The sequence below is a fragment of the Hakea prostrata genome, unplaced genomic scaffold (assembly GCF_041222555.1).
Source record: "Hakea prostrata isolate BN-2017 unplaced genomic scaffold, UWA_Hpros_2 contig_79, whole genome shotgun sequence".
NCBI classification, from domain to species: Eukaryota; Viridiplantae; Streptophyta; class Magnoliopsida; order Proteales; family Proteaceae; genus Hakea; species Hakea prostrata.
The window spans coordinates 106,824-121,017 of NW_028291198.1; the positions used below are offsets into that span (position 1 = coordinate 106,824).

A 14,194-nucleotide genomic window follows, 5' to 3' on the forward strand; every position below is an offset into this window, starting at 1 on the left:
ATTGTTTGAAAAATCGGCTTCACTGGAAAAACACAGATTTGCAGTTCAAACGCGTCTTCCATATTCGTAGAACAACAAATCACATCAACAATGTCATTGGAGACCACTATAGGAAAAAAATATGAAAGCTTACCAAACTGAGTAAAGACTAGAATATATCAAATAGATTTGTCCATTTCTGCTTATAGAGAACTTTTGGATGCGTCTCAATCTACTCATTTGAAAAATCTAACAGAGATGATCTCCTTTTATTAAATATGAGATTGCTTAGAGTAGAAGTCCATGAGATTTTCATTAAACCTGTAAACTCTATATATACAAGATGTGGGAAAGAGCTTGAGATTTGCTTTCCAGATGAAGCTATTAAGGAAACAAATATGGTAATACTATCATTTTGGGTTTTGAGAAATACAGCCTTCTAGATGTTTGAATTCTTAGGAGATCTTAATTATTGAAAAATAAGCTTGAAAGTGATTACAGATTAGGAAATACCAAAATGATGACCAGAAGTTTTGTGATAGTGAATGCCTGGGAGCCTATCTTTGACTTAGGATTGCCTTTGTTTTATAAGTTCAGTATAAAGTAGAGAGAACCCATATCAGTCTTGATCTGTTTCAGGTGGTTTTAGCAGTATTGGGTCTTTCGATGGATCCTGCTTCTGATCTTTACAGATTAGACAGTGTACGTAGCAACCTCCATGGTGGGGGAAGCTTCAGGAGTGGTAGTTTTCATGGCAGTTTACGTGCTAACAGTTCTTCGAGGTGGAGAAACAGTAGGAAAGATGTCTTCTCTAGATCATCTGTATCGCGAGGGGAAGCTGTTGATGATGAAGAAGCTTTGATATGGGCTGCCATAGAAAGATTACCAACTTATGATCGTATAAGAAAAGGTGTACTTGCCATAGCAGAAGGAGAGAAAAGAGAAATTGATATTGATAATCTTGGGTTCACTGAGAAGAAAATTTTGTTAGAAAGATTGCTTAATGTTGCAGAGGAAGACAATGAAAAGTTCTTGTTGAAGCTCAGACAACGCCTTGATCTGTGAGAAATTCTCCTCTTCATCCTTCTTTCTTTTGAAAATATGAACATCATAATGCTCTGTTTTGGTTCTTTTTTCAATCTAGATCTGTCTCCCTAGGGAGAGTTTCTTATATAAGATTATGTGATATGTAAAAAGTTTTGTTCAATGAATTGCATCAAAAGGGTTACGTTCGTTCAATGAATTGTATCAACTTTGAAGCTTTTGATGTAATTGCCAAGTACATAACACTTTTTTCCAACTCTCTTTATTTTCAGAGTTGGAATTGAACTTCCCACTATCGAAGTCCGCTTTGAGAATGTAAGTGTAGCAGCAGAAGCTTATGTGGGAAGTAGAGCCTTGCCCACGATGATCAACTTCCCGAAAAACTTCATTGAGGTATTCAACCTTTAAATCATTCGATGTGAAGTTTTAGGCACAAATATTTATCAAACATTATACTTACCAAGTACTTGGGTGTCTGGTTTAAAGGGTCCCTTGGTTAGTATTGGTATTCTTCGAAATAAGAAGAGAGAACTCAAAATCCTTCACATGGTTAGTGGGATAATCAAGCCTGGCAGGTGAGGACACTGAGATGCAAACTCAGTTACAACTTTCATAATTTAGACCAACAACTTAGTTTAGTCATTAAATCAATTTAATTTTTGCAGATTGACATTGCTCTTAGGACCTCCAGGCTCTGGGAAGACTACATTGCTGTTGGCTTTAGCAGGAAAGCCTGATAAAGATCTAGAAGTAAAGAAATCAAACATCTTATATTAATATTTTAGAAACTCCCATTATTCTTCTATATCTATTCTGGAAATCATATTTTGTACTGAAACCTAACACCTGTTTCTGTTGAATTCTCAATAGTACTCTGGGAGAATAACTTATAATGGTCATGATATGAATGAGTTTGTTCCACAAAGAACAGCGGCTTATATCAGTCAACGTGATCTCCACATAGGGGAGATGACAGTGAGAGAAACCTTAGCCTTTTCTGCTAGATGTCAAGGGGTTGGAACCCGTTATGGTATGTCAGATGTTACAGCTTTTAAAGTACTAGTTGGCAAGCTTGAGGCTGATGAATGATATCAAGTTTGAATCATTTGTTTTCAAATATGGAAATCTGCAGAAATGTTGCAAGAGCTGGCAAGAAGAGAAAAGGAGGCAAAAATTAAGCCCGATCCAGATGTTGATCTTTTCCTGAAGGTATGGTATCCTCTCATTAAGTTTATACTAATTGTATTTCAAGATGCAATACTTGTGTTCTCCAGGATAACAATTGTGGTGGTCCATTGCCCAAGTAGGTTCATATTCATCTTGAGATTCACAAATTTCAGTTCAGAATTTCCGATGCTCATAAAGAATATGATTGAAGAATTAATGAGTCATGTTACTGACGATTATATATGTTGGAGTCAAGAGATGAGGATTTTGGTTTCCATCTATGCAGGCAGCATCAATTGAAGGACAAGAAGTCAGTGTAGTAACTGATTATATTCTGAAGGTATTAGCACTAAAACCCCACCTATGGATATGGAGATTTGGAAACTGCTAGCTTACTATATAAGATGCTGATCAATTTTCATGGTGCTCCACATTGAACTGAAATGTAGATATTGGGACTTGACATATGTGCTGATACCATGGTGGGAGATGAAATGTTTAGAGGTATCTCAGGAGGACAAAAAAAGAGAGTCACAACAGGGGAGATGCTGGCTGGAGCACCAAGGGTGCTTTTCATGGATGAGATATCTACTGGTTTGGACAGTTCAACAACATTTCAGATTGTGAATTCACTTAGGCAATCCATTCACATTCTAAATGGAACTGCTCTCATCTCTCTCCTCCAGCCAGCACCAGAAACGTATGAACTATTTGATGACATTATTCTCCTATCAGATGGGCAGATTGTGTATCAGGGGCCCCGTGAACACGTGCTTGATTTTTTCGAATTTGTGGGTTTCAAATGTCCTGCAAGGAAGGGAGTAGCTGACTTCTTGCAAGAGGTTAGTTTGTGTCTGTCACACTTTCCTATTTGTTTGTTTCTTTTGTTGCTTAAAGAAGCATCTTGAGGTAATGAGACTATATTAATTTGATGATTTGGATGATAGGTTACATCCAGGAAAGATCAACAACAATACTGGATATCTAAAGATGAACCTTACAGGTTTATTACTGTCGATGAATTTGTAGCAGCATTCCAGTCATTCCATGTTGGTCACAGGCTAGCAGATGAACTTGCCACCCCATATGATAAGAGCAAGAGTCACCCTGCTTCCCTGACTACTGACACTTATGGTATTAGCAAGAAGGAACTATTGAAAGCCTGCACAGAAAGAGAGTTATTGTTGATGAAAAGAAACTCATTTATCTATATTTTCAAGACAGTGCAGGTTGGTAGTGGCAGTTTTTATCAAAAGTATATCTTTAAGAGCTTCTCTACTAATGTCTGTAATTCTGAGGGCTCTTTCTTGTTTGACAGATAGTTCTTGTAGCATTGGTGACCATGACAGTCTTCCTACGTACTGAGATGGACAAAACTTCAGAGACTGGAGGGGGACTTTATGTGGGTGCTTTGTTCTTTTCTCTCACCATTATTATGTTTAATGGAATGGCAGAGCTTGCATTGGTTATTATGAAGCTTCCGGTATTCTACAAGCAAAGAGACCTCCTTTTCTATCCTTCATGGGCATACTCACTACCCGCATGGATCCTAAAGGTCCCTATCACATTTCTTGAAGTTGCTGCTTGGGTGTTCACAACCTACTATGTTATGGGTTATGATTCAAATGCTGGAAGGTAAAAACTAAGTAGAAAGTGTTTGTCTATGGTAGTACAAACAAATTCTATTTGTATTCTTGTTGGTTGTTGATTCTCTAGATAGCTAGTAACCAGAATAATGTTTTCCATTGCAGACTTTTCAAACAATACCTTATATTAGTGTGTATTAACCAAATGGCATCTGGATTGAACCGTTTGCTCGGTGCGGTGGCAAGGAATATGGTTGTCGCACAGGTGTTTGGTGCCTTTGTGTTACTTGTGCTCATGGTTCTTAGTGGATTTATGATTTCACGAGGTATGCTTTTGTGATTATATATAAATCGATATTTCATTTGTTGTTTTCAGTCACATACTGTATTGCAAGTAAAATTTTTGAGATTCTTTCTTTTTCTGTTTTCTTTTTCTGTCACAGAAAATATAAAGAAGTGGTGGATATGGGGCTATTGGATCTCTCCCATGATGTATGGACAAACTGCATTAGCAGTGAATGAGTTCCTTGGGGAAAGCTGGTTAAGAGTAATGCTTTTTTACATCATTTAATGAACAGAAAAAGAAGTTCAAATAAAATTGAAAACAATATCCTTGTTAAAGGTAATCTGAGGTTTGAATTTTATTTCCATGTTATAGATAGTCAATGGACAAACTGTTGGAGTTGCCGTTCTGAAATCTCGTGGGATCTTCACTGAAGCTTATTGGTATTGGATTGGAGTAGGGGCAATGATTGGTTATATTTTCTTGTTCAATGGCTTATTCACATTAGCTCTTTATTATCTCAACCGTAAGTTTTATCTTGCATAACTTTTCCTTCTTCAGTTTCGCAAGTTAACCTGTTGTATATCGTAAAGTTATGCTAGTGAGTCATGATATCTAATAACAATTGGGAAAACCTCTTGCAGCATTTGGAAAGCCTCAGGCAGTTCTATCTGAAGAGAGTCCAGATGATAACAGTTCAAGCAAAAATAGGGACATGATTGAGTTATCATCCAAAGGAAAGAGCTCTGTGGGTATGAACTCTAAGAATCTCCTCTATCTATTTAATTTGCATACATTATCAAGCATTGTTATAATCAAAATGACACATAAACAGGAGATGAAATTGAAAGAAGCACATCTGGAGCTTCATCTTCTAGAATGTCTTCAGTCAATGCCAATCAGAACAGGAAGAGGGGAATGGTTCTTCCATTTGAGCCTCTTTCCATCACCTTTGATGCAATCAAATACTCAGTTGACATGCCACAGGTACTTTAGGTTTCAATTTGGCAACTATGAGTACCAGAGTAGGTGGACTTATTGCTTCAGTTCCTATTGATGCTGTAATAGTTGCTGATTTAATTTAAACATATAGGAAATGAAAGACAAAGGTGTTATGGAGGAACGGCTATTGCTTCTGAGGGGAGTGAGTGGAGCTTTCAGGCCGGGAGTTCTAACAGCATTAATGGGTGTTAGTGGAGCTGGTAAGACCACTTTGATGGATGTGTTGGCTGGAAGGAAAACTGGAGGATACATTGAAGGAAGCATCAAGATATCTGGACACCCAAAGAAACAGGAAACATTTGCTCGTATATCAGGATACTGTGAACAGAATGATATCCACTCCCCTCATGTTACAGTCTACGAATCCTTGCTTTATTCTGCTTGGCTGCGGTTGGCTCCTGAAATTGATTCTTCCACTAGAAAGGTAGAGGTTGCAGAGACATTTATCCTTTGGTTGGTACTCTTTTTGGAAATTTTTGGTGTGTTCTAAAATGTTATAACAATTTAATGATTGCAGATGTTCATTGAAGAGGTCATGAGTCTTGTAGAACTGGATCCCTTGAGGGATGCACTTGTTGGGCTTCCAGGTGTAAATGGTCTCTCAACCGAACAGCGGAAGAGGTTAACAATTGCAGTTGAACTTGTTGCCAACCCTTCAATGATATTCATGGATGAGCCAACATCTGGTCTGGATGCAAGGGCAGCAGCCATAGTGATGAGAACAGTGAGAAACATCGTGGATACTGGACGAACTGTGGTTTGCACCATCCATCAACCCAGCATTGACATATTTGATGCTTTTGATGAGGTTAGAAATTCTTGAGATTGATGGACTAGCATCATTTTATGACTCTTGATAATTCTTGCAAAACAATTTATGCTTCTTTAACATTGTGGAACAGCTATTCTTGCTGAAGCAAGGTGGAGAAGAAATATACGTAGGCCCCCTGGGGAAACACGGTCATCAAATGATCGCGTACTTTGAGGTGAGCCAGACTATGCGTTTTCATCTAGGTAAGATATGAATCTTGTAGAATTTCCAATTTCAGTACAGTGGTTGATGAACATATTTTTTGCTCCATCAAGGCAATGCAAGGAGTCAGCAAGATAAAAGATGGTTATAATCCAGCAACATGGATGTTGGAGGTGACAAGCTCAGCTCAAGAAGCAGCTCTGGGGGTAGACTTTGCTGATATATATAAAAATTCAGAACTGTACAAGTAAGTTTCCTTCTAAATTTCCTCTTTCTGCTACAAATAAAAGTAATATGCTTATCCATACTCTCCATAAATGAATCATTCAGGAGGAACCAGGCAATGATCAAGGAACTGAGTAAACCTGCACCTGACTCCAAAGATCTCTATTTCCCTACTCAGTATTCTCAGTCTTTCTTGGTCCAATTTGAAGCTTGTATATGGAAACAACATTGGTCATATTGGCGAAACCCACCATATACTTTTGTTAGGCTTTTCTTCACAACTTTCATAGCTTTGATGCTCGGGTCGATGTTTTGGAATCTTGGGTCCAAAATGTAAGTCAACTTTAACTTGTTAGTCCAATTTAAGTGTTCATTTTTAATTTGCTTTCAAAACGTTTGAAATGCAGCAAGAAGAAACAGGATCTCTTTAATGCAATGGGTTCTATGTATGGTGCTGTTCTCTTTCTTGGGGTACAAAATGCTGGTGGCGTACAACCAGTCATAGATGTGGAACGGACGGTGTTTTACAGAGAGAGAGCTGCTGGAATGTATTCAGCTATCGCATATGCCCTTGCACAAGTAATCACTTCTGTTTTTTTTCTCTCCCTTCCCTTAATAAGCTCAACTCTATGAAGCTTAATTTTTATAGCTGTTTCTTATCAGATTCCTTCTTTCTGATGCAGGTTATGATTGAGATCCCGCATGTACTTGTCCAGACTCTAATATATGGAATCATTGTGTATGCAATGATTGGATTCCAGTGGACAGCTGCAAAGTTCTTTTGGTATCTATTTTTCACTTTCTTCACCCTGTCATACTTCACCTTCTATGGTATGATGGTAGTGGGTATTACACCCAACCAAAACATCTCTAATATAGTTGCGACGTCATTCTATTCACTGTGGAACCTTTTCTCAGGATTCATTATTCCAAAAACTGTAAGTTCTGGTGATGTTTCTCTTGAATTTGAAGTGTAGAAAATAATGCACTTCTTAGTTAATTATTTAGTGTTGTTTGTTTCATCACAGAAAATTCCTGTATGGTGGAGGTGGTACTACTGGATTTGCCCTGTTTCTTGGACATTGTATGGACTAGTCGTGTCTCAGTTTGGAGATATGAAGGATGAACTTGATCCAGGGGTGACAGTTGAAGCTTTTGTCAGGGACTATTTTGGATTCAAACATGATTTTCTAGGAGTGGTTGCAGCTGTGATTGTTGCATTTCCTGTGCTTTTCGCATTCTTGTTTGGTTTATCAATAAAACTGTTTAATTTCCAGAAAAGATAAACAGATTCTGCAATACGGAAGGTGGTAGATCAAGTGACCATTAGCCAATGGAGCCATGTCTACAACATTTGAGTGTTCAAAGTGGAGCCAAGTTAAAATAAAAACATCATTTCAACATGTGAATGGTTATTTCAGTGAATCATGTTGCAAGTTTGAAGTTTGGATTTTCTTTCAGTTCTGTATTTGATAGAACTTTATATTTAGAAAAAACATTCATTTTTGTTAAAGTGCAGAAACACAACTAGTGCGAGAGAATAAATGGATCTTTCAAATATTTCTTGTTTTTGTTGTTGGAAGTAGTTGTTCTCAGGTAATAATAAGCAGGGTCACAAAATTTTTATTTTTTCCCAAATTTTGCTCCACTGTTGTTCTCTAACGAATACTGAACTTTTCTTTCCCTTGAAAATACTTCTCCATCGCCAACATGGTTTTTGGTTCTAGAACACCCAATGGCTCTTGGCATTGTTGGTCTCCCTGCTGGATTCTTTCAAAAACATTGGGATATCATTGGGATGATCTGGTGAAAGGAATACAACACTTCTTTAGAGGGAGACATATGCTCAAGAGTTTGAATAAAACTGTCATTTCCCTAATCCCCAAGAAAAGTATCCCCCAGGATGTTACTCATTTTAGGTCTATGAGTTTGTGTACCACTCCCTACAAAGTCATAGTGAAATGTTTGGCTAATATACTCAAACCCATCTTGGGACATATCATTAGCCAAACCCAAAGCGCCTTCGTACATGGTAGGGTTATTTCAAACAATATATATCTTGCATGAGTATTTACATTTTCTAAAGAAATCTCGGTCAAGTCTGGATGTATGGCTTTGAAACTAGACCTATGTAAGGCCTATGACAAACTAGAGTGGTCATTTATTGAGAACACTTTGAGGCACCTGGGGTTTGCTGACCAATGGGTTATGCAGTGCATCTCAACTGTTACCTTTCAAATTAAGATTAATGGTTCCCTCTCCCGTCCCATTATTTCCCAAAGGGGAATCCGACAAGGTTGTCCACTGAGTCCGTATATTTTTATCTTGTGTCAGGAGACCCTCACTCAAAGCTTATCTCCAACAGAGGCATTCCTAGATTACCAAAGATTAAGATGTCTCATCAAGGTCGAAGTGAATCATTTATTTTTTGCTGATGATTGTATGTTGTTTTGTCTTGTCTCCACTAAAAATGCACACACCATCGTGGCCATTCTTTAAGAGTATGAATAGGTATCTAGCCTCCATGTAAACTCTGATAAGTTGGTTGTTCTCTTTAGTAGAAGAACCCCTCCAAATATCAAATCTGATCTGGTGGCTATTGTTGGTCTAAAGGAAGTGCGATCACATGGCACGTACTTAGGGCTCCCATCCTAAGGTCCAAACCTTTTCTTTTATCTTGAGCAGGCTTATTTCTAAGTTATCTGGGTGGCGAGGAAAACTTCTTTCCCCTAGAGGTCACAAAGTCTTGATTATAGTGGTGACTTTTACCCTTCTTATCTATGCTATGTCTTGTTTCCTAATTCCAAATGAACTTTGCTTACTCATGACCCAAAAAATCCGGAATTTTTGGTGGAAAAATGACCATGGTAAGGGGATATATTGGGTTAAATGGGGAAAACTTACGTAGAAGCAAGAGGGACGGGGGTCTTGGTCTCAGAGATGTTCAATGTTTTAATAAAGCTCTACTAGCAAAACAAAGTTGGCGACTTCTAACACAACCAAATTCCCTGTGGACCCAAGTGATGTCTGCCAAGCAAGGTAAGCAATATCGCCGAATTTCAGCGAACCGAAACCAACTCTGAACCTCGACATTGCGAGATATCACCGATATAGGCGATACCTCACCGTTTTATCATCGAACCGGCGATATATCGCCAGTTGGTTCATAGGTTCGTTCACTGTCTTTGCTAACAACGAAGATGACCTTTGATCTTCAGAAGTGGAAATTGGGCTCGCCTTAAAACTTGAAGCACCTGTCTCCCTCTCTGCAACTCCAAGCTCCAAGAATGGAGTCGTTGTTCATTTATTTCTCCATTTGGGAGTTGAACTGACTCAAGGAGAAAGAGAGTGAGTGAGAGAGAGGGGATGATGGATCCATCGCTAATGCTATCAACTAAATAGCAGAGACGATAAAAATCTACTGATATGTATAATACCAGAGACGATCCACAATACCAAACCTATTTATTCTCTCGGACTCTTACGCCCCAAGCAGTAGCAGCAGCGTCTCCTCTCCAATTACCACACTCTCCTCCTCCTCTGTTGCCCCTCTCCTCTTCTTTACCATCACTTTCGTCGACCATAGCATCTCCGCCTTTCACCAGCCAGGAATAGTGTAGCTAGCCTCAATGAGGGTAAATGATAAGAAATCAACCTTTGATTTTGAGTACCCAAAGCAAAGGGTTTTGGATTTATATTGTTGTGGGATTTCCTTACTTTAGAGTTTACAGAGCGAGCATCAAGGAGGTGGATTTTCTTACTTTAGATTTTACAGACCACAGCATCTCCGCCTTTTATTTCCACAAAAGGAGTCATGCTGAGGTTAACCGACATCAATCCAACACATATGGAAGACTCTGGAACATGTATGTCATTCATATCAAGTCTTCCATTCACAAATCACAGTATCAGATATTAGCGAACTGGCGATACCCAGCAAACTTTCACACCTTGCTGCCGAGTACCTTAAAGGAAAGTCCCCGTTGAATGTTGAGGTCACCTCAAATTGCTCCTGGGGTTGGAGAAGTGTCCTAACTAGGAGAGATGTCCTTAAACATGGCCTGATCCGACAAGTAGGTAATGGATTAACTACCCACATTTACTCAGAATAGTGGGTGCCCTCTTCGCCCTCTAAATGCATCTCTAACCTTCCCCACCCTAATGGCCCAACACTTATACATGACCTAATTGATTGGTCTTCATTGCGATGGAATAGGAATTTGTTAGAGTCTTTATTCTCTCCTATGGAAGTGAATGCTATTCTAACCATTTTTTCCCCCAAACACAAATGACTCTTGAATATGGCACAAGTTGAAATAGGGGAACTTCAAAGTTAAATCAGCTTATTATCGATGTTTGGATTTGGTTGATTCCCAAGGTAACATTGCTTCTTCTTCCTCTCCTTCTATTTGTTGGGCACGTATTTGGAATATCCCAACTTTGCCCAAAATAAAGCATTTCTTATGGAAAACCTCCCATGAAGCACTAGCAGTTGGAAATTTCAATTTCATAGGAGAAGCTCCCATACTCCATTGTGTCTCATTTGTGGTAGGGATGTTGAGCATGTTAGGCATGCCTTGTTTTTTTGTTCTTATGCGAAAGAATGTTGGAGATTGTCCCCTCCTAGATTGGATGCTTCTGATTTCCATGGTACTTCCCTTCATGATTGGATAAACTTTGTATCTGTTAGGTTCAAAGATTATGGAAATGTAAAACATTTGGAGTTCCCTCGTGTGGTGTATTTGGAAAACTAAGAACTCATTTATCTTTAATAGGACTAATCCTTAGTGCATCCTCTCACTACTTTTAATGCTTTTTGTGCAAAGATTTAATAATATTATGGCACTATTTTTTAAAGGGAAGAGAGACCAACTGTTAGAGTGGAGAGTAATGATAATGACACTGATTTTTTTTTTAATTTGTTTGTAGATGGTTCTTGGGATTCTAGAACGGAATATGGTGGGAGAGGATGTATGCCTTGGGACTCATAGGGATTATTTATGGCATGCCAGTGTGTTGGAAGCGAAGGAGCTTCAGCTATGCTCATGGAATTAGAAGCATTTCGGGATGGCCTACTTCTAACGAAGTCTTTGAGGATCTCCAAAATACATGATCACTCAGATTTCAAGCCTGTTGTTCAAGCCCTGCATGGAGTTAAAAACTCTCTTGATTGGATGTGTTTAAGTCTCACCTCTGAGATTTCTCATCTTGTTTTAGACTTTCATATTGTTAAGTTCTCTTATATTTCTAGGTCGTGTACTATTTTCGCTGATTGCTTGGATAGAGGAGCCAATTGGTTTAGAATGTTTCGGCATTGGTGGGGGTATCCCACCTTGCTTTGTTGTCTCCCCCTCCCTTTTGTCTTGAGGTTCTTTGTCGCTTGACTTGTTCTCTTAATGAAATTTTTAGAGCATCTAGAAATCATTAATGAAAACAAATAAAACAAAAGCAATATAGAAATTTAGCATGGTCCACACACTAAAGCAACGTGCTACATCCATAGGTGAAGAAGAACTTTCACCATGTATGGATGAAGATTAGAATGAAATCTCTCAAAACATCCAAAATGGCTTTACAAACTCTCATTCAAAAACTTCAAGAAAAAATCATGAGATCTTGCAACGACTTTACAATAGAATGTGAAGGGAAAAACTTTCACTATGTATGGAAAAATATTAGAATAGAATCTCTTAAAAATACCTAGAATGACATTACAAACTCCCCCTCCATTTCTCTAGCATAGACCCACATCCACACCCCCATCCCTTGATTCCCAGGAAAATCTTATCTAGTTCAAGGGCCACATCCCTCACCAAGCTTGTTGTGTAAAGAGCCATCTGTTTCTGCCTTCCCACCAAATCCATGCTTCTCCACCAACATATTGAAGTCAACCCCTCTTGCATTTTCTATCTTTGAAAAGGTATTTTTGGTGACAGAAAAAGTCAACCCCTCAATGAAGCTGAAACCATTCCCCCCACCTCTTTTTTTTTGTCTACCCCTTTTCTAATCCCATCTAGCCCGGACCTAGGCACCCTCAGCCTTTTACTACAAAGACATGTTGGATAGTCTCCACATTAAAGAACTCTATAATCAACGACACCATTGGGAAGCTCATGCTCTATGCTTGCTGTCACACCCCACCCAGCCAGATCCGGTCATACTCGAATACCCGTGGGGGAAATACACCGCAAGATCTAGGATCAGTGACAAATCCATACAAAACATGATATAGCATAATTAAATGGACAAGAATAAATCAAGTTTATCATACTAAATTATCAAAACCGAAATAATGGTTACAATCATCCATTACTTCAAAATAAAAATATAACATCAGAGTTTTTAAAAGAAAAGAGAGTAATTTTCAACGCAGCGGAAAACTAAAGTAGACTAGTTCTCTAATGGAATCCCACCCAAAAGAATAGTCTTGATACTGGCATGAAGCTCTATGTGCATCCACTTCTTCTTCGGTCACTCCTTCAAGAAGATATACTAGCAACGAATCCTCCATTTGGAAGAAGTCCTCATAACCTGCAGTATAATCTAATAGAAAAAGACATATAAAAGGAATGAGTTCAACAGAACTCAGTGAGGTCAACTCAACATCATATCACACATTCATTCTCAAGATTCCACACCACACATATAACATAAATATCGATAATGAAATTAATGACAATGATATGATATATGAATGATTATACTCCTAACTCTATCATGAAGTCTCTATGGTAGACACGCATTAAGTCATACACCAATCTTCTTTGGGCGGTCTCATCACTCTTCCCTCACGGCTCTGATGCACGTCTGTTGGGTTCTCCGCGGTTGTTGTGTAAAGTCTTGTCAAGCCATGGTTGGGGATTAGGTCACCACTCTCTCACATCACCATTGGTATAAGATCTGGCGCGTGTCAAGGATAATCTTAGGCCCAATGCAAAGTCATATGGTCTCGTACTACATATGGTCCGGATATTTCCCCTCACGCCTAGTGCTCTGTTGGTTCAATACCTTCCCACCTATGAATGGAATCCTCAATGGAGGCATCTGTTGGACCCCATTCATTAACCCAGTGGTCATCCACATATAATGGACAGGGTGATCTCCATGTCCTCTCACGGGTCATTTCACCGGTCTTGAGCGTCCATGAGCCCTTATCTATTATATGCAACCCTACCTCTCTATGATGATAGTGGGCCTGCTTGACATACAGGACCCAGCCACTAACATCACGGGTTAACCGGCTTCAATACCCCTGCCGAAAGGGTAGTAGTACTCATGAGGTCATCTAACCAAACACTTCTAGACATGCCTTAAATATGTAAATCAGTAATCGGGAAAGAGCCAAGGGCACCATAGGAATGCGTCCCATACCGCCTCCTTTGGTATCCTATGGCAGAAATGCCAAAAGGGCATTCCCCATTCCCAACCACAATATAAGCAATCATATAATATCACTAGGGCAATGGGTGAACCCACAACCCTAGTAGAAAATACAAGGTAGAAGAAATAATAATATTTCTCCTCTCATACAATCACATTCCATTTCATAACAACAATAATTGATTTCAAAGCAAGGAGCAACATCAGAAATAATAATAAACATAAATTATAGCAATTCATATTTAACAAAAGACATAAATTAACCAACAAGATAATACTAAAGCAATACAAGATATCAATAATGAAAAGTAACTAACATCATTACACATGTAATATAAAGTTAAGTATATTCCTCACCTTTTACTTTGTTCTTCCTCCAAATCCAAGAATCCACTCCCACAAATTAGTGATTAAAGATATATTAACCTATTTATGCAAAAGAAATAATTATCACAAATTAGAGCCAATTTGGGTTTCAAAAGATATCCTAAAATCTTCCCACGAAAACCCAAATCTGAAAACTTGGTTAAAAAGGGGTAGTTCTCAATCTCACTA

General features: G+C 38.6%; 1 protein-coding gene across 1 annotated transcript; it reads left to right on the forward strand.

Moving 5' to 3' along the window:
- Positions 1-607: 607 nt before the first annotated feature.
- On the forward strand, positions 608-7,861 carry LOC148998971 (pleiotropic drug resistance protein 1-like). The gene is made up of 23 exons (XM_089141569.1): positions 608-1,040; positions 1,296-1,416; positions 1,510-1,598; positions 1,689-1,773; positions 1,894-2,053; positions 2,156-2,232; positions 2,477-2,530; positions 2,640-3,032; positions 3,138-3,419; positions 3,509-3,825; positions 3,942-4,102; positions 4,220-4,323; positions 4,435-4,585; positions 4,704-4,811; positions 4,895-5,046; positions 5,153-5,485; positions 5,579-5,869; positions 5,964-6,047; positions 6,148-6,281; positions 6,365-6,592; positions 6,667-6,838; positions 6,943-7,197; positions 7,288-7,861. The coding sequence occupies exons 1-23, from the start codon at positions 646-648 to the stop codon at positions 7,543-7,545; spliced, it is 4,404 nt and encodes a 1,467-aa protein (XP_088997695.1). The 5' UTR covers positions 608-645; the 3' UTR covers positions 7,546-7,861.
- Positions 7,862-14,194: the final 6,333 nt, after the last annotated feature.

Coding starts and splice junctions, on each gene's coding strand:
- LOC148998971 (XM_089141569.1), top strand. CDS start 646: ATGGATCCTGCTTCTGATCTTTACAGATTAGACAGTGTACGTAGCAAC. Junction 3,420..3,508: donor ATATTTTCAAGACAGTGCAG/GTTGGTAGTGGC, acceptor CTTGTTTGACAG/ATAGTTCTTGTAGCATTGGT. Junction 3,826..3,941: donor TATGATTCAAATGCTGGAAG/GTAAAAACTAAG, acceptor TTTCCATTGCAG/ACTTTTCAAACAATACCTTA.